General features: G+C 38.4%; 1 protein-coding gene across 2 annotated transcripts in view; it reads right to left on the reverse strand.

The window, feature by feature from the left end:
* Positions 1-19,364, reverse strand: part of LRRC27 (leucine rich repeat containing 27) — a 55,962-nt gene that overhangs the window by 20,875 nt on the left and 15,723 nt on the right. The window contains exons 4-6 of one of the 2 annotated variants that reach the window (XM_032799735.2): positions 12,171-12,323; positions 6,363-6,615; positions 3,631-3,771 (exon numbers count right to left, since the gene is read on the reverse strand). In XM_032799735.2, coding sequence (XP_032655626.1) covers positions 3,631-3,771; positions 6,363-6,615; positions 12,171-12,323 — 547 coding nt within the window. The remainder of the gene's footprint in view (positions 1-3,630; positions 3,772-6,362; positions 6,616-12,170; positions 12,324-19,364) is intronic. The other variant, XM_032799737.2, reaches the window with a different exon arrangement.

The following is a 19,364-nucleotide window of genomic DNA, read 5'->3' on the forward strand; positions in this document are numbered from 1 at the left end:
TTTTAAAAAGTGAATGTTATTACTTCTTTTTACCCAGTCAACCATTTTATGTGGAATAACATGCCAGATATGTGGCAAAAAAAATGCATTTATATATAGAGATATACCTATCTCATAGAACTGGAAGGGACCCTGAAAGATCATTGAGTCCAGCCCCCTGCCTTCACAGGACCAAGTACTGATTTTGCCCCAGATCCCTAAGCGGACCCTTCAATGACTGAGCTCACAACCCTGAGTTTAGCAGTCTAATGCTCAAACCACTGAGCTATCCCTCCCCTGATGTACTAGGGACATTTTTGTGAAGCACTAACATTCAAATAGAAGATCAGCACTTCAAGGAACACCACTGCATTAAAATGCAGAAAGAAAAAATATAGCAGCAAAAGAATTCACACAAAAATTGAAATGGTTACAGGACTGATTACTCAAAGGTTTGTTAGGCTACAGAGCATTCATCTCTACATGGCTAATCTGACTAGTTCAGAGTACTGAGTAGGGATGGAGGTGCCTGTGTATATACAGAAGTAGACAGTTGGACAAGAAAAAGATCACTTAGGTCATTTAATCTGACCCTCCTCCCTCCAATATTTTGTATGGATGCTCACTAAATAATTCTCACTAATATTTTATTTTATTTGATCTTGACTATCTGCAGAGATGGTATTTCAGTTGCCTGTGTTGCTAATCCATCCAACTGCCCAACTGCTCTGTTAAGAACTCTTCCCTAGTATCTAACCTAAACTTTTCCTTCCTAGCCTAGTTACAGGTTATATCTCCTTGTCCTACCATTGCCTGATATTATAAATACAATAATTCTCTTCCTTCATTTACACTATCTCCTTGAAAGTATTTATCAACTGTGATCAAGTCTGCTGAGTGTATTCTTTTAAAAACTATATAAACATAGTTCCCTTTGTCTCTTCTCCTAAATTCTCCTAAGTCCTGTGCACAGATAGAGCAGCCTAAGGACTATTCTGATCTACGTTGGCTGCTAATGGCTCCAAGAAGCTGACACTGCAGCTGGAGATTATCATGGTGTTGAGGACTCCTAGCCATGCATATTTCCTCTAGTTTTTTCTTTGCTACACCAAATACCGGGATGTGGAGTCGTGTAAGAGCTACCTTGACAATTCAAACAGAGAATCTCCCTTGCACTGAGCTGATCTTCCTAGGATTAGATGTGCTGGTTTTACGCTTGTGCTGGTGGCATAACGCACACCAGCCACATCAGTCTGAATTGGGTTTCTTGGAATCTAAACCATAGATTTTGACCTGAAAAGCTCAAAAGTGATCAAAGAGAGAAGAACTATAATGAAAAACTGTGAATTAGTGGAGAAGTTAAGCAGGCGTTATATTAGTTCCACAATTTTTGTTTAGATTTTTTTAAAAATTATCATCCTTTCAGGTACTTAATTTGTTAATGCTTCATTGTGGGAAGGATTTATGGGCTTCAAGGTTGACGACTGTAGTAACTCCCTAGTTTTACATAAGATTCATGTACATATACACGAATAACATCGTCACACAGCAAGTCATTTTTTACACCAGTGCACACCAATGCTATGCTAGTGGTATGCCCTGGTGCATCTCTATCATTGTTAGACCACTGCAAAAAAAAACAAAAAAACCACAACAGTACAGATAAGCACCTGATCTGCCATGAAGGTAAGTTAATTAAGGGAGAAACAAGAACTAGGGGATTAATATCTACAAAGGGCAAAACAAGAATTAAGGTTAATTAATTATTAAACAAACTAAAGAGCTTATTTTACTAACGTTGGCCCAAATCAGTATCTAGGCTAGGTCCCTCAGGAAGGGGAAGGTGCACAGTGGTTGAAGTAGCCCTCCACAACCTCAACATCCTTATACAGGCAGGAAGGAAAGGTGGTAACAAGAGGATCGACACAGTGGCAGAACCTCTGTTCCCATCTTTACTCTGCCCAATCCCCCTCTCTGTGCACTGATGTGAAGGCAACCTCAAAGAAGCTGAGCTCTGCAACATATGGAAGTATACCTTCTGCGCACTCCCTCAAATCCTGCTAACTGCAAGATGCGCAAGATCTTGTGCTGCCAGGCATACCTCTGCAGAGAGAGGATTGCATTTGTCCCATTATGCAAAAGCATGAACTACATTTTAGACATAAATTGGAAAATTTAAGACAATGTTATAAAGTAAACCGAACAATCTATATGGATAAGATTAATGGCTAGTGTGTTGGCTTCTGAATATGATTCAAAATGCATGCACCTGGTGGGACAAAAGGAAGAATTTTAAACAATTTACAATTCTTAGAACAAAATTTGTTAAATGTACATACTCTTTATATTGAAAAAATGTCAACATGTTTTATGACACAAAATATCACCTCCAGCAGATTCAGTGGCGGATTAGCCACTGGACCAACGGGGCCCCCGGCAGGAGCACCAGGCGAGCAGGGGAAGCTGTTGTCTGATTTTAGGAGGTTAATATTATTAATTTGGATAGTATGGGTTATAGGCTTGCCAATTATTCTGATCAGAAGATAATAAAGTGAAATGTCCCAGACATATGTATGCTAACTCTACTATCTGAGTGAAAAGTCCCAAACATACATGTGCTAACTTTGCCTTAGCTCAACATACAGGATGTGGCCTGTAGGTCCCTTGCATTACAGACAACATATACTCTATTATAAACCTATAAACTTATTATAACCTATTATAATAAAAGGTAGGCAAGCAAGAAGGTTAGCCCTATAGACTACAAAGCCTGCATCTTGACCTAGCTCTCCAGCAGAAGCACCAGGCGGAGACGCAAGCCCCCACACCCCGATCCCATTTCCCTGGTAGGAGCATGGGGTAGGGGAGAGGCAGGGCCGGCTTTAGGCCTATTCCACCAATTCCCCCAAATCGGGCCCCACACCTAAGAGGGCCCCGCACCCAGTGAGAATCCCTTCCCTGGCTAGAGGCGCCTTTTTAATTTTTACTCACCTGGCGGCGTTTCAGGTCTTCAGTGGCACTTTGGCTGCAGGTCCTTCAGTGCCACTGAAGACCTGGAGTGAGTGAAGGACCCGCTGCCGAAGTGCCACCGAAGACTGGGAGCACCGCCCAGTGAGTAAAAGCCATACGTTTTGTTTTTTTTTTAAGTCATCCCTGCTGGGGCCCCACCGAAACTGTTCGAATTGGGCCCCGCACTTCCTAAAGCCGGCCCTGGGGGGAGGAATGACAAGGAGGGAAGGACTGCAGGCAGAAGGGGTGGCAAGGGGCTACCACAAACCCCTAATCTGCATCTGAGTACATTGCTGTTAGTAAAGATTAAAAAATGTTATTTAAATACTTATATAATATATTATATGAAGTAAGGAATAGTGAAAGGGAACATTTTCCCCACTAGATGGGAACAGGAACTCATGTTTCCCCAGTGAAGTCAATGAGAAATTCAATAGTTCACACTCCTGTCCCCTAGGAGTACTGTGCTTTGTGAAGGAAAGGACATTTCTATTCATAGTCCAGATCATTTGTAATGATTTTCTTTCCTTACAAATGGTAAAATAGGTGATCTGTGAAGGGAAAAAATTACAATTTGTTAAGAACAGCTGAACAACTTAAAAATACAGCATTGTCATCAAGTAACACAACCATAAAACTTACTTTCTGTGCTGTTCAATTAAAGCCTGTGTCTCTTTTAGTTCCTTTTGCACAGCCAATCTAAACTCTTCAGCTCGCTTTGCTCGAATCATCTTATCATATGATTGAAACTCAGAAAATATATTCTTCTGTGAGAACTTCTTCCTTTTAAAATAGGCAGTTTGATACAGTTATTTCAACATTGCATTAAAGTGCAAGCAAGTGAAAAAATTAATGATAGTGAGGGCTGGCCTTAGGGAAAATGGCACCCTGGGCAAACTCGTATTATGGCCCCTCTGGCCCCCGCAGGCTTCCCAGGCAGACACCCTCATTGCCCCTGGCACCTGTGGGCTTCTCCATGTGCTTAATTTGTAATGAAAGAGATGCCAGGGCTCAGCACCAGGAGGCACTGGCACAAATTAAGTGATGACTGGATGGACAGACAGTGGTGGCTGCTGGCCAGGCACCCAGCTCTGAAGGCAGAACTGTGACCAGCAACAGTGCAAAAGTAAGGGTGGCATGGTATGGTGTATTGCCACCCTTATGTCTGTGCTACTGCTGGCTGCAGCACTGCCTTCAGAGCTGGGCAGGGTAGGGTAACCAGACAGCAAGTGTGAAAAATTGGGACAGGGGGTGGGGGGATAATAAGAGCCTATATAAGAAAAAGACCCCAAAATCGGGACTGTTCCTATAAAATCGGGACATCTGGTCACACTAGGGCAGGGCCGCCCAGACGATTCAGGGGGCCTGGGGCAAAGCAATTTCAGGGGCCCCTTCCATTAAAAAAAGTTGCAATACTATAGAACACTATATTCTTGTGGGGGCCCCTATGGGGCCTGGGGCAAATTGACTCACTTGCCCCACCCCCCGGGCAGCCTTGGAGCTGGGTGGCTGGGGAGTGGTGGCTGCTGGCCCAGCAATATACTCCATGACCACTGGGCCCATGGAAAAGGGAAACCCAGGGTCAGCCCGCTGGCTCTGCAGAGACAAACACTGATGCTTGCGCCTCCCTGCCAGGCTGGCTCACCAGGCTTGCTGACACCCCTACTGACCATAGCACCCCATTAACCACGGCGTCCTCGGCAGTCACCCATGTCACATGCTCCTAAGACTGGCCCTTATGGATAACTAAATTCACAAGGCAGATTTATGTGTGGGTTTGATCTTTGGCCAAACAGAGAATAAGAAAACACAGAAATCAAAACAATTTGGCTTTCTTCCTGCTAAGCCTTTTTTATAGGCACAATAGATCATTGACATTTAGGCCCTGATTCAGCAAAGTGTCTACCTAAGCAAATAAGTAGTCCAACTGGTTTCAATAGCTTGCTAAATCAGGGATTGAAGGCAGTGGCTCTCAACCTTTCCAGACTACTGTACCCCTTTCAGGAGTCTGATTTGTCTTAAGTACCCCTAAGTTTAACCTCACTTGAAAACTACTTGCTTAAAAAAATCAGACATGTAAATACAAAAGTGTTATAGCACATTATTACTGAAAAATTGCTTACTTTCTTATTTTTACCATATAATAATAAATCAATTGGAATATAAATACTATACTTACATTTCAGCGTGTAGTATATAGAGCAGTATAAGTCACTGTCATATGAAATTTTAGTTTGTACTTACTTCACTAGTGCTTTTTATGTAGCCTGTTGTAAAACTAGTCAAATATCTAAATGAGTTGATGTACCCTGTGGAAGACTTCTGTGTACCCCCAGCAGTATGTGTACCCCTGGTTGAAAACCACTGATTAAGGGTATGTCTACCCAGCAACTAGACACCCGTGGCTGGCCCATGCCAGCTGACTCAGGCTTGCAGGGCTCGGGCTGTGAAGCTGTTTCATTGCTGTGTAGACTTCCAGGCTCGGCCTGAAGCCTGGACTCTAGGACCCTGCAAGGTGGGACTGTCCCAAAGCCCAGACTCCAGCTCAAGCATGGAAGTGTACACAGCAATGAAACATCTCCAACTGCTGAGCTGGCTGGCATGGGCCAGCGGCAGGTGTCTAGCTGCTATGTAGACATACCCGTAATTAAAAATACAGTTACATGGGATCATATTATGGGAAAAAGAACATAAACAGCCTGAATCGGCAAGCCCTCCCTTTGCTCTCAGTGGAGGAGGGATTTGTAGAGCAGAACCTGGAATATAAGAATATATATAATGAAGATGATAAATATGATGCAGAATGTGATGAGAAGAAACTGTGCAAATAAAAGATTTCAGAGTAAAAGCAGTTTATAAACTTAAAGTATATTCATTGTAAGAGAAGATGATTGCAGAGTGCCACCTTCAGGTTCTTTTCATAAAAGGAAAAACTGTAAGCATACTGCTTCTAGTCACTAGTATGCATTAATAGATTTTACTTCTTTCAGTCAAGCATGTTCCAAAAGTACTTCCAAAAGTGTAATTATTAAAATATGAATTGATAAAGTTTTATATCTGCATAGGGATGGCAGTTTCAACCAGTCCTCTTTCCTTTCTCATGTTTACAAAGTTGATAGTGCTTGTTGTTTCCTAGTTTTAGAGAAAATTTAGAGTTATTTAGGGACTTTTTGTTTTCTTTATTATTTATTTGTTCTAAGCATCACTAATGCATCATCTGGGCATAGATGGAGTGTTTTTAATCATGCTGTATGTTTAAACGCTTTTAAATCTTTCCACTTAGAAGTTTGGTAGTTTATCATCTGCCCAACACACAGTCTTCCATACTGTACCTCATTATATGAAATTAAACTATATATAATACTTCCTTTCACCTGGAAAGAGTTGCTGATTTGTTGTAGAGCGTCTCTTTCTTTCTGCCGTTTTTTCTGAACTCAGCAAACTCCTGCATTGTGGCTTTAGGATTTAAATCTTGGTTAGCAAGAAATTCTTCCTTTTCGTCTTTCACCATTTTCTTCCTCAGCTTCTGAAATCGTAGCATTTCTTCTTCATTAGGCCACTCATCTGACAAATCCAAACTGGATTTCATCAACTCAGTTAAATTTAACTTTTCAACAGGTGGCATTTCTATTGGAGTAAAAAGGAGATTACTAAATACTCATCTATTAGACCAATGAAGTTACTAGATTTTGTTTGGCAGATTTCTATTTTTTCCCTCAGGAATGTGAATATACATTCACATTGTTATTTTGTTATTCACATACTAGTTTGTTATTCACATACTCTGGCTTTTCCCCATTCATTAGTAAACTACAACCATCATCTGAACTAGGAGCAGCAGACAATGCATTAAAATGAATGGAAACATTTTCTATAATGGTAAAGTTAATACAGCATGACAAAAAGAAATGTGAGGTCTATGTTATTTTGAGATTGTCTCTTCACTTTGCCACTAAAGAGTTATGTAGTTACCCTAAAATAATAAAAAATCTAAACTTTTCACCATGGTGCATTCTCTGTACTGTGTATGTAGTATATGTAGCTGCTCAACTGCTAGGTGAAGTCAGCCTATAGGAACAAGTTTATCAACAGCAGTACTAACGTCCCATTCACTTCTGGGTACAATTCAAAAGTTAATTTTGGTCTATAAAGTTGTATTTGACTTGCTGTTTAAGGCCCAATGAACCAGGAATGGAAACATTTGTTTAACTTCAATGTGAGTGACTTCACCCTAATCAGCAAAGCATTTAAGTGCATGGTTAACTTTAAGCACATATTTAAATCCCACTGAAGGCAAAGGAATTTAAACATATACATAAGCGCTCTGCTTAATCACAGTCTAAGACACCTCTTTCCTCATAGTTTGCTATAGTTGAGACCAGCTGGGACTCTGAGCTAATAACCATCCCTCACCTTAAATATTATGAGGTTGGCGGATAGATGTTCTCAGACTATGCCACAGGATTCTGAAATTTGCCCCTGGAGCTGACTGGACCTGGTGCCAAAGTCTTCTGGCCATTAGGGTGCAAAGGTGAGCCCATCTCGTTTAACTTAAACAATACATTTGTCATTTACTTAGTTTTTAGTAGTTAACCATGCAATATTTATATTTTCTTAACGTAGTTTTTTGGCTAGTGTAAATATATACAACATAAACTGTGTATGAATAATGAGTAAATGAATGTGTGTAGACTCTATGCATGATGACAAGCAAATAAGATATTTGTACCAGAGAAATAAATATCAGAAGAAAGTAAAAATGCTAAGCACCAAAATACCATAGCAGGGAATAAATGCCTAGGTGCAGATCTGTTAGTCCAATTGGGAAAAACCTTTTAACATAGCCAACATGAACTTGAAATCTTTATGAAATACAACATCCAGAAAAAAAAGTTATGCATGAAGTTTTATCTCTGAAGGTCTGGGTTTCAAATCTATTTGGCATCCCAGTAAAAAAAAAATGTCTCAAATTATTCTGTTACGTGCATTTGTCTATATATACGTAACTTGAATATTTTTTATATTTACATGTCAGGACTAAGATGCATTAAGGTTTGGTTTGGCAGAAGCTGCAGAGTTGGAGGTTCCCCAAATCCCAGAGAGGTAAACAGCTATATTTCATCTCTTTTTTCTCCTCAAGTTTTAGAGGAAATGCATGCTCCCATAGCACATTCTGTTATATTCACTGCATGAAGTGTGTATATACCACTTCTTACATACTGCTCATCCAGCATGAACAGATGGGCTATGTGGGAGGGTGCAGAAAACTCTTGAATATTACAGAAGGTTCCCAAATGTGGCATGCCCACAAATTCTGAAAATCAAAGTCTATGGGGAGTATTTTTCCTTAATAATAACAGTATCTAAACTAAAGTAGAATAGTATGATATTGCAGTAGCATGAGTTATGAAGCTGTTCCAATATACATTTTATAATTATTTTGTAGTTAAAATATGCTGTCTTTGAATGAAATAGAAAATAAATAGCATGCAAGGCTACCTTTTTATATAGTTATATAGTGGCAGAAAGAAACAAAACCCATACAATTTTCAAAATCATGTATGTACCAAAGAAAGAAATTAGACAAGAAAAGAAAAACACTGTAGCTTTTTAAAAATATAATTTATTTGGCTTACATATTAATGTATAACAAATATTTACAGAGATCTCAGGAAAAAATAGGTATTCTAGTCCATATTGCAACAGAAACAAAACACAATAATAAATGATTGTAGGAAACAATTGTGATAATTTCTAAACTAAACATTTACTTACATGTTACTAGATATATATCAAAATTACCTCATGGAGTGAATTTAGATAAAATCTGATATAATTCATTGATTTTAGTCTCACTGTTTGTAATAGTTGATTATGTAAAAGTGATCAGAAACATTACAAGTTCTTCTGCATAGAATAAAGTGAAGGATTCCATCTCTATCTACAGTCTATGCAGTTTTTACAAACAAAAGATCAGTCCTTTATTTAATGCTTAGTAGTGATATCATAAATTGAATTTTGACAGATACTGAACAAGATTTACCAAAAAAAGTTCTCTCTAAGGGATATATAATCAAGGATTTAGGAGTTTTATTCCTTCTACTTAACAGAAAAGATGATTCCATGGCTATTTTAAACTTCTTATTCAAGATAATGCAAATAATTCTCAAAAGCAAACGTACTTTTCAGAATAAATAATAAGAGTTCGTTATTAGAAAAAATTGTTCTATCCTCTTGAACAGATATTGTTTTGCTTCTATTTCTCATGGTCAAATTTATTTCTTATGATAAGGTCCACTGAAAACTGTAAAAAGCCCAATTCCATTTAAACAAAGGCTTTCTAATATATTTCAGAAATGGAAAGGACTTATTACCCAATTACTTCCAAAACTTATAACAGGCATCATTTTGAATGTCTTACATGGGACATAAATTCTGGTTCAAAATTAAGGGTAAATATTTGGTTTTTCTTTCCTGCACCCAAACTTCCTTCCCTCATTTCAGCTCTACAAAGGATCGTGCTGTTGATGGAAACACTCAGTACATACCCATCTAAAAGATAGCCATAGGTCTCAGGTATATTAAGTACAAATGTAATCTATACAAACAATTTTTTTCAATTTGATTTCAGAAATTTAAATATGAAATGATTTGATATGCTACATTTTAAAACTTTAATATCAAGATACAATAATAGGTTTTGAGATTACACGTTCTGTGGACACCACAGTGTATGCATACAAATGTATGCAATTGTTAGTATGTTCCTATAAAACAAAAAAAGTTATCTTCCTCTAACTAACAAACATTCTACTAAACTCACTAATGAAGCTCATCTGTTTCCATGGAACAGTGAATGCTTTCCTAAGAGCAGGGTATCTCTTTGATTTTCTCTTGTACTCTTTAACAATGGCCTTTGCGTCTTCTTGTAGCATAGAAGGCAATTCTGTGAAATATAGAACTTTAAAGTATGTGCATGTCTACTATATTAAAGTCTAAACTAAAACTAAACTGGACAAAAGACTATAGAGTATATTACAGGGAGCAATCTTGCATTCTAAATGGTTTTCTCTATTTGTAATCTAGAATACTGACATATAGCAAATAGTATGGGTAGTAGTATAGAAGACATGCATTTTCTAGAAGGCTGTGTTAAATTTTCAAAAATGATCAGAACAGAGTAACAGTCTGAGGCAAGCATAAGGAGTATATTGTGCAGGAAGGTGCTGGGCTCACTTCTTCAAACAGATTTTTGAATTAATCTCATCCTTGACCTACCATAACTCTTTTATTCTAGTATAATCCTTTCTTGAGTAGATACTGAAAAATGTGCCAGATAGTAGATTGGGTTTGTAATGTAGATAAATAGGATGATGCTACCAAAACTCATTGACTCAAGGCCTAATCCAAGATTTGAGAACTCAGCCCTCCAGACAAGTCAGATTAATTCACTAATCCACTATGCTACTTAGTCTCTCTAATAAGGTATTTGCATCTGTCTGCAGTCAGCACAAAAATAACTACCTGTTGCTAGTGAATTAGCTAGTTGTTACAGAATAGCATAATACTGATGATAACATCTAACCTAAAATTCTTCTTAGTCTTGATAAGATGAAAATGTAAGTAAATGCATTTTGTGTATTTTACACTTAAATGTACACTAATGTGGAAAGAATTTAGTCAAAAGGTTCAAATAATAAAGTATGCATAGTATCATATAAAACAATATGGTTCCTTTACTTGAAAGAACACTAGTTTATTCTGGACTTTTAATGTAATGAAATAATCTTCAGAAAAGTTTGCTTCAAATAGATCTACAATGTTTTTTGAAAAAATAGTTTAAATTTTTGTTGATATAGGAATCTTTATACAAACACTGTATGGACTCTTGAATACACTTAGATTAGCTATTATTCTATAATCCAGTCACCAAGAGATTTCCTTCTTGACAATTCTCAGCAGGGTTAGGCAGAGATATTTCATGCAGAAAATGGTGCTGGCAATTTAGTAATGATACTTTCTTTCCTGGTCAGTGCTGAACCAGCTCCAGCAAATTAATATAGAGCACAGTGCTGTTAGAGATATAGTCTACTACTTGAGATGTAAAACATAGATCCTGAACATTTGTGGTCATTAAAACACACATGGCAATATCTCCTTCAATGATACTTCACGCTCTCTGCTCCCCTTGGTGTCTTTCAGATGTTTGTCTCTTTGTCTCCTTACTCTTGCTGACTTCATCTATTCAACCGTCACCTCTGTGTGAATGATTCCCAAATCTACCTCTCTATCCCTGATCCCTCTCCCTATGTCCATTCTGCATCTCTTCATGCATTTTGAACTCAACATTTCTAAAATTCAACTTTTTATTGTTTCTCCTGATAGGAACATCCAGTTACATTAATAGGATAAATATTTATAAGCAATATAATCCCTTATGCTTTAAGACATATGCTAATCACTAACTGCCTGAGGTTAAAGAAATTTCTCCTATGAGCAAGTTATTCCATAATTGTTTATTATGGGGTTTCTCAGACCAGTCTCAGATGCACCTGGCCACCAGCACAGAGAGGACAGTAAACCACTTGCTGGATTTGTTATGACAATTCCTATATTTCCTCTTCTCTGTCTCTTGGAAATTCCATTATCCTTCCGATCTCTGAGGGTCTCAACTTTAGTATAATCTTCTTCCTGACAGTCAATTTCTCACCAAGGCCTATTACTACTTCTTTTTAAATATCATCACAATCTGGCTTTTCCTTTCTAGCCTCCTTGCTAAAGAATTCTTGTATATGTTAGTCATATTTCATGTTGACTATTGCATGTGTCCAGCCTTTCCTGTTCTCATATCTCCTCCTCTATTATCAGAACTGCCTTTTTTGAAGACATATTCCAGTCCTGATGCTCCAGCCACATCTCGGACATCCTTAAGTCCCTTCCCTGGATTTCTCTCTTACCACATAAAAGTCAAGCTCCCTCAAGACCCTAACATATTTTTTAAAAACATAATAATACATTTCTTTTTCTATTTATATATCAGGATTTGTCCAATTTTGTATTCAAGAGTTGATGGCACTACTGACACAAAGCTATACAGGGAATGCATCACTTTGTTCACATTGTTTTTCAAAAACAACTAATTACAATTTTAATAAATATTCATAAATAATTGTCCTACATACCTTGAGTATCTGGTTCTAAATTGACTAGTTTTCCATTACCAACATTCCGGAGAAAGCACAGAATGGACCGCAGTCCCCTCTGTACAACATCTTTAGGTGGAAACTCCAGAGGGCAATGCCTTAGATTCAGTGCTGTCAATGAAGTTAAATTACCTGCAAAAATAGTTTAATCTGTAAACATTTTGGAAGAAAGAGCTATCTGCAGATTCAGGACTCAAATATGACTAAGTTGTAGAAATTTATTTCCCATCATAATTTTATTTATAGCTGTTTCATGGGACTCATCCTTAATACATCAATAGTTCTTAAAGGCAGACATCTCATTTCTAAGCTTTTGATATTCACCAATGAACGTAGGCTAACTGAGGCTCAGGTACATCAAACTTTCTGCCTCTCACATGAAAAGAAATCAGGAATCTCTAGAACACAGCCCTTTTATCAGGGACTACCATGCCACACCAAGATCAGATTTGAACTAAGTGAGGCAAAGGTATACCAAAGATAAAAAACTTCAAAAATACTTGTACTGTTCCCATCAGACTCACTTGCACAGATATAAACATGCAAAAAGACAGTGTCACTAATAATATACAAAAATATTTTATTCCAAACCAAATCTATTTCTTTCCCTATCAAGGTAGTTCTATGCCCTCTCCCATATTTAGGAACACAGTTCTTATGCTCATCTTGCAACTAAGGCCTGGGCTACACTAGTGCGGGGTGTGTATGTGTGTGTGTGTGTTTCCAAACTAATATATGCAACTTCTGCTATGCTATTCACTTAGCTGAAGTCGAAGTATCTTAGTTCGACTTAGCTGACCATCCTCACGGCGGCGAGTCGACTGCAGCAGCGCCCCCATCGACTGCACTTACTCCTCCTGCTGAGATGGAGTACGGATGTCGAATAGCAGATTGATTTATCGCATTCAGACGAGACACGATAAATCGATCCCCGATACATCGAACATTACCCGCCGATGTGGCGGGTAGTATAGACATACCCTAAGTCAGATTTATCAGATCATCCTCACATACTTATGTCCCTTGATGATTCCTGATAACAAAATTTATTTTTGTTTTTTGATATAATATTTTGGCACCAACGGTTATATAAGATAAAAACATCTATTCTCTGTTTTGCCTTTGTTGCTCCCTCCCTTTGCCATCTCTTCCCCTTTTCTATTCTACTGCTTAATATCTTGATGATTCTCATTTTCGTGTAATAAATGAATAGACTTTGGGTTGTGGGCAGAGTGCTACCACTTTTTTTTTTTTTTAATTCCTTGCCCCCCATTCATCTAATTTCATCCATCAAATTTTTTTTGGTACTTTGCTCTGCATTCCTTCTCTCGCAATCTTTGTCACTCCACTCCTTTCCATTAACCACCCTATCACTCCTAAAATACTTTGCACTATTCCTGCAAAAGGAGATAGATGTGTCCCTCCCCACTGACAGGAGATAGATGCCACATACAGCTTTACCTCCAGAGAGGGTCCAGTAAATGTATGCATCCTGCTTGCTACCTTGCTTTTAAGCAACAGTGCAGGCAGCACATGACAGCCAGCCATGGAAAGAACCACTCTGTTAAGAGCTGCAATTAGCGGTGCATCATACATTGTCAGCTGTGCACTACCCTGCTTCCTGACAAGTGTCCTTAATGCTGTGGTTAAGCTGGGGACAGCTGCCAAATATGCAATGTAGGCTGCAGGGATATTTGACACACCTCTATCCCCACTCCACCACAACGCCTGAATTAGGTAAAAGCAAAATAAGTGATCCAAACAAATATTTCCCTATTAATTGGACCTGCAGAATGAAATCATATTCTAAGCCAGGTCATTAATAATAGTGGAATTTATATTTTGTTATGGATTAAAAACAAATCTCAGAGTTAAAACCTATGATATAAATATTTTATAAAACAAAACGTTTATTCAACTTTTAAAAGAAATTTTACTTATGACAACAAATATTTTGGCATGGGATGATTGATTTTAGATTAACAGTTAAAATATTTGGAAGCACAATGTGAAAAATGAGATCTTTAGTCTAGTCACTGAGAACAGATTTTTCACACTGCCTTGAGAGAATGGCACTTTAAAAACTTCATTCACGGCTTGACTGAACATCAGTTTATTTTGTCTTGATTTGTAAAGGCATGGTACTTAATATTCTGTGTGAGCTTATTTTATTCTTTATTCATTAATCTATTAAGTAGTACTTTATAAATGTTTTCAGTCAAACCTTACTTGCAGGAATGACAACCATATTATTTATAGCACAATTATTTGATTCCAAATTATTAGAAATTAAAAGTTGAAAGGAATGTTGCAAAACAAACTTTGTAACATTATTAACAACAATTGTACTGACATCACTCCCCAAGAAATGCCAATTACAGCAATATTGACAAAGGCTCATACACAGGAAAAAGAAAAATACAAAAAAAAAAGGATGAAAATAACAGGATAAAAAATGAGAAACTGGGCTAAGCACTGAGATTCTCCATGAGCATAGGGTGTGGTGAGGAATCCTTTCTTCCTTCCAGAACTCAGGGTGGAGTAACTTATGGGATGCTTATGTCCCCACTTTGCTGAGGGCATGAGCCTGTGGGAAAAAGCAATGTAAAATTAGAATTGATAGGTCTCCTCAAAGAAGTAAAGTTCTTAGGTAACATTTGAATGAAGAGAGAGAGAGTAATCAATTGGCACATGGAGGTTGTTCCAAGCATATTTGTTGGCATGAAGAAAGTTTTCTTCTTCCACCCCCTTCAAATCTAAGCAAGCAATTCAGCCGCTCTTCTTGGTCTTGAGAAGTACTTTTCTTTGAGAGCAGGTCCACTGAGCTCAACAGCACTACTTGCAGAATAAAATGCCACTCAAATTGAGAAAGATTAACAGTATTGGGCTTGGGAACTGCAAAGGGGCTTTGAGGGGAAGTAGCTGGAAACAAGATTAAAGATACAAGAGTAGGGTGAAGTTATGCATGGCCATGAAGATGAGGTTCAGGAGCAAAATTAACAAGAAAGATGACGGGTAGTCAGTAAAAGTGAAATGACTTGATTCAAGTGGTAGGCAAGAAAAAATCTTTTGGCAGCTGTGTTTTCTATGGAGGTGGAATTTAATCAGCAAGTGCTTTACATACTAATTACAATAGGGTCAGAAAAGCAACAAGAGGGAAATGAGTGGGTGAATCCACTCAACACTGGAAATATCTATATGCTAATACAAGGACTGTGGGGAATACACAGGAAGAACTGGAAGTATTAGTACATGTAACCCCTTTGGAGACGGTGCTCCTGAAAGATCACACTGAATTTCTAGGGGATACCCCCATGACTACAGCAACAACAACTAGAGAGGTTCAGGACTTAATTTCACAGATTGCCTACTGCCAAAGGCAGAGATAGAACTAGCTTGCAACACTACCAGCAGCAATCAGAAACCAGAACTCAGAGACAAAGGGTGTGGTTTTACTTTCTGTTTTCATTGTGTTTGGAGTGTAGCAGAGACAGAAGCATCACAGCCAGGGTGAACATTCCTACCCAAGTGAAAATGTTGAGCCCTTTGGGGATTTCTGGGACATTGGGCAGTGTCATCTCTGCAAAGACTGGAAACCTAGAAGGCTGAGGAGAGAGCCACAGTCAGGCTACCCAAGATCCAGCCTAACTGTACATTTGAATCCAGACTACAGAGCTGCAAAGATGATCTTCCCAATGTTGGTGTGGATACTTTGTTTGAACACCTCTGTTTATGTACAGTTTATGTATTGTTTTTTGTCTTTTATTCTTCTAATCTGCCTTTCTATTTCTCCCTATCCTGAGGTCCCCATACTTAATAAAACCCAGGTTATTGTTTTATTACTTTGGGAATTGTAATAGCTATTTTATTTTACTGTGCTCTGGCTGACACGGCTCTGTGTGAGATTGGGTGATGAATATTTTCCCAAGTCACAGGTTGTTCTCTGCAATAGGAGAGGTTTCCTAGGGTGGAGGCCTGAGGCACCCTCATATGACACCATGAAGGCAGAAGTGTTTAATGCCCATTTTGCTTCAGTCTTCACTAAAAAGGTTAATGGTGACCAAATACACAAAACAACTAATATTAAACAATAAGGGGAAAGAAATGCAAGCCAAAATAGGGAAAGAACAGGTTAAAGAATATTTAGATAAATTAGATATCTTGCAGTTAGCAGGGGTTGACAAAATTCATTCTAGGGAACTTAAGGAACTAGCTGAAGCAATCTCAGAAGTGATAGCAATTATCTTTGAGAATTTGTGGAGGACAAATGAGGTCACAGAGGACTGAAGACGGGCAAACATAATGCTTTTCTTTAAAAAGGGGAACAAAGAGGATCCAGAGAATTACAGGTCAGCCCGCTTAACTTTGATACTTTGAAAGATACTGGAACAAATTATGAAGCAATCAATTTGTAAGAGAATAATAAAAACATAAGAATGGTCATACTGATCAAACCGATGGTCTATCTAGCTCAGTATCTCGCTTTTGAAGGGATGAATAGAATAGGGTAATTATCAAGTGATCCATTTCGTCATCCAGTCTCAGCTACTGGCAGTCAGAGGTTAACGGACATCCAGAGCATGGGGGTGCCTCCCTGACCAACTTGACTAATAGCCATTGATGGACCTATCTTCCATAAACTTATTTAATTCTTTTTTAACCCAGTTAAACAACATCCCCTGGCAATTAGTTCCACGGGTTAACTGTGTTGTGTGAAGAACTACTTCCTTATGTCTGTTTTAAATCTGCTATCTATTACTTTCATTGGGTAATCCCAATGTGTTAAGTGAAGGGGTAAATACCACTTTCTTATTCACTTTCTCCACACCATTCATAATTTTATAAACCTCCATCATATTCCCTCTTCATTATCTCTTTTCTAAATTGAACAATCCCAATCTTTTTAATCTCTTCTCATAGGAAGCTGTTCCACACCCCCTAATCATTTTTGTTGCCTTTCTTCATACCTTTTCCAATCCTAATATATCTTTTTAGAGATGGGGTAACCAGAACGACACACAGTATTCAAGGTGTGAGCATACCATTGATTTATACAGTGGAATTATGATATTTTCTGTCTTACTATCTATCCCTTTCCTAATGGTTCCCAACTTTCTGTTAGCTTTTTTGAGTTCCACTGCACACTGAGCAGATGTTTGCAGAGAACTATCCATGATAACTCCAATAGGGTAATAAGGAATAACCAGCAAGGATTTGTCAAGAACACATCATGCCAAATCAATCTAATTTCCTTCTTTGACAGGGTTACTGGATAATGGGGAAGCAGATGTAATATACCTTGATTTTAAAAAGATTTCTGACACAGCACCAGAAGGCATTCTCCTTAAGCAAACTAGGGAAATGTGGTCTAGAAGAAATTATAATAAGGACACAGTGCACAACTGGTGTACAACTTGTTGAAAGACAGTACAGAAAGAGTGGGTTATCGACAGGTTGCTGTCAAACTGGGAAGGTGTATGTAGTAGGATCTCACAAGGGTCAGTCCTGGGTTTGGTACTGTTCAATATTTTCATTAGTGACTTGGATAATGGAGTGAAAAGTATGCTTATTAAATCTGTAGATGACACCAAGCTGGGAGGGGGTGAAAGCACTCTGAAGGACAGGATTAGAATTCAAAACTACCTTGACAAACTGGAGAACTGGTCTGAAGACAAGATGAAATTCAATAAACATAAATGCAAAGTACTTGACTTAGGAAGGAAAAAATTAAATGCAAAACTACAAAATGGGGAATAACTGGGTAGGTGGCAGTACTGCTGAAAATGATCTGGGGGTTACAGTGGATCATAAATTGAAGATGAGTCAACAATGTGAAAAAGGCTAATATCATTCTGGGGTATATTAACAGGAGTGTTGTATGAAAGTCATTGGAAGTAATTGTCCTGCTCTACTTGGTGCTGGTGAGGTCTCAGCTCGAGTACTGTGCCCAATTTTGTTGCCATGCTTTAGGAAAGGTATGGTCAAATTGGATAGAATCCAGAGGAGAGCAACAAAAATGACAAAAGAAGTTTAGAAAAAGCCCTACGAGGAAAGGTTGAAAAAATTGGGCATGTTTAGTCTTGAGATCAGGTCTCCTGTCCGTCTTCTTGTAACAGTCTTCAAATATGTTAAGGGCTGTTATAAAGAGGATGGTGATCAATTGTTCTCCATGTCCACTCCAGGACAAGGAGTAATGGGCTTATTCTGCAGCAACGGAGATTTACATAAACATCAGGAAACAACTTTCTAACTATAAGGGTAATGAAGCTCTGGGATAGGCTTCCCAAGGAAGGTTGTGGAATCCCATCATTGGAGATTTTTAAGAACAGGCTGGACAAACATCTGTCAGGAATAGTCTAGGTTTTCTTGGTCTTCACTCAGCACAGGGGCTAGACTTCTATGATATTAAGTGGTCACTTGCAAATACATTACTTCTGAGTGGAATGCAATGCTTCGTAACAATTCAATAAAACCATTCAGAACAGAAAATGGACAATAACTTATCCATCTGAGATTACTTGGGAGTTTAAGATAAGAAGAATTTAATTAGCCAATAGAATTTTGGCTAGGGTTTTGAGCACCCTTAGGTATGTCTACACTGCAAATGAAGGCATGATTGATTGTAGCACAAGTAGGCATACCCATGCTAGCTTTAATTAAACTAGAACAGGTAACAGTGGCAAAGACATGGCAACACAGGCTTCAGCATGGGTTAACTACTCAAATACAAGCCTGTCAGGAAGCATGGGTATCACAGTATGGACTGTGGTTGCTAGCCCACGCTGCCATGTCTACACTACTATTGTTACCGATGTTTGCTAGATTAAAGCTAACAGGGGTATACTTACCCATGCCACATCTTCACTTGAAGTGTAGACATTGCCTTTGAGTGTAATGGGAATAGTCAGGTCCTTGGTTCTAATTCAACACATGGCAACTCCAGCAGCAGAGTGCCCACTAACACTGTGTACTGATTCTGAGGGTACTGAATCAACACCACTTCCTGCAGCTCCATTAAGGCTGTGTCTACACTTAAACCACTACAGAGGCAAAGCTGCAATGCTGCAGCTGCACTGCTGTAGCACTTCAGCATAGCGACTCACCACAGTGATGGGAGGGGTTCTCCTGTCACTGTAATTAATCCACTTCCCCAAGAGGCAGTAGTTAGGTGGT

Source organism: Chelonoidis abingdonii, chromosome 15, assembly GCF_003597395.2.
Source record: "Chelonoidis abingdonii isolate Lonesome George chromosome 15, CheloAbing_2.0, whole genome shotgun sequence".
NCBI classification, from domain to species: domain Eukaryota; kingdom Metazoa; phylum Chordata; order Testudines; family Testudinidae; genus Chelonoidis; species Chelonoidis abingdonii.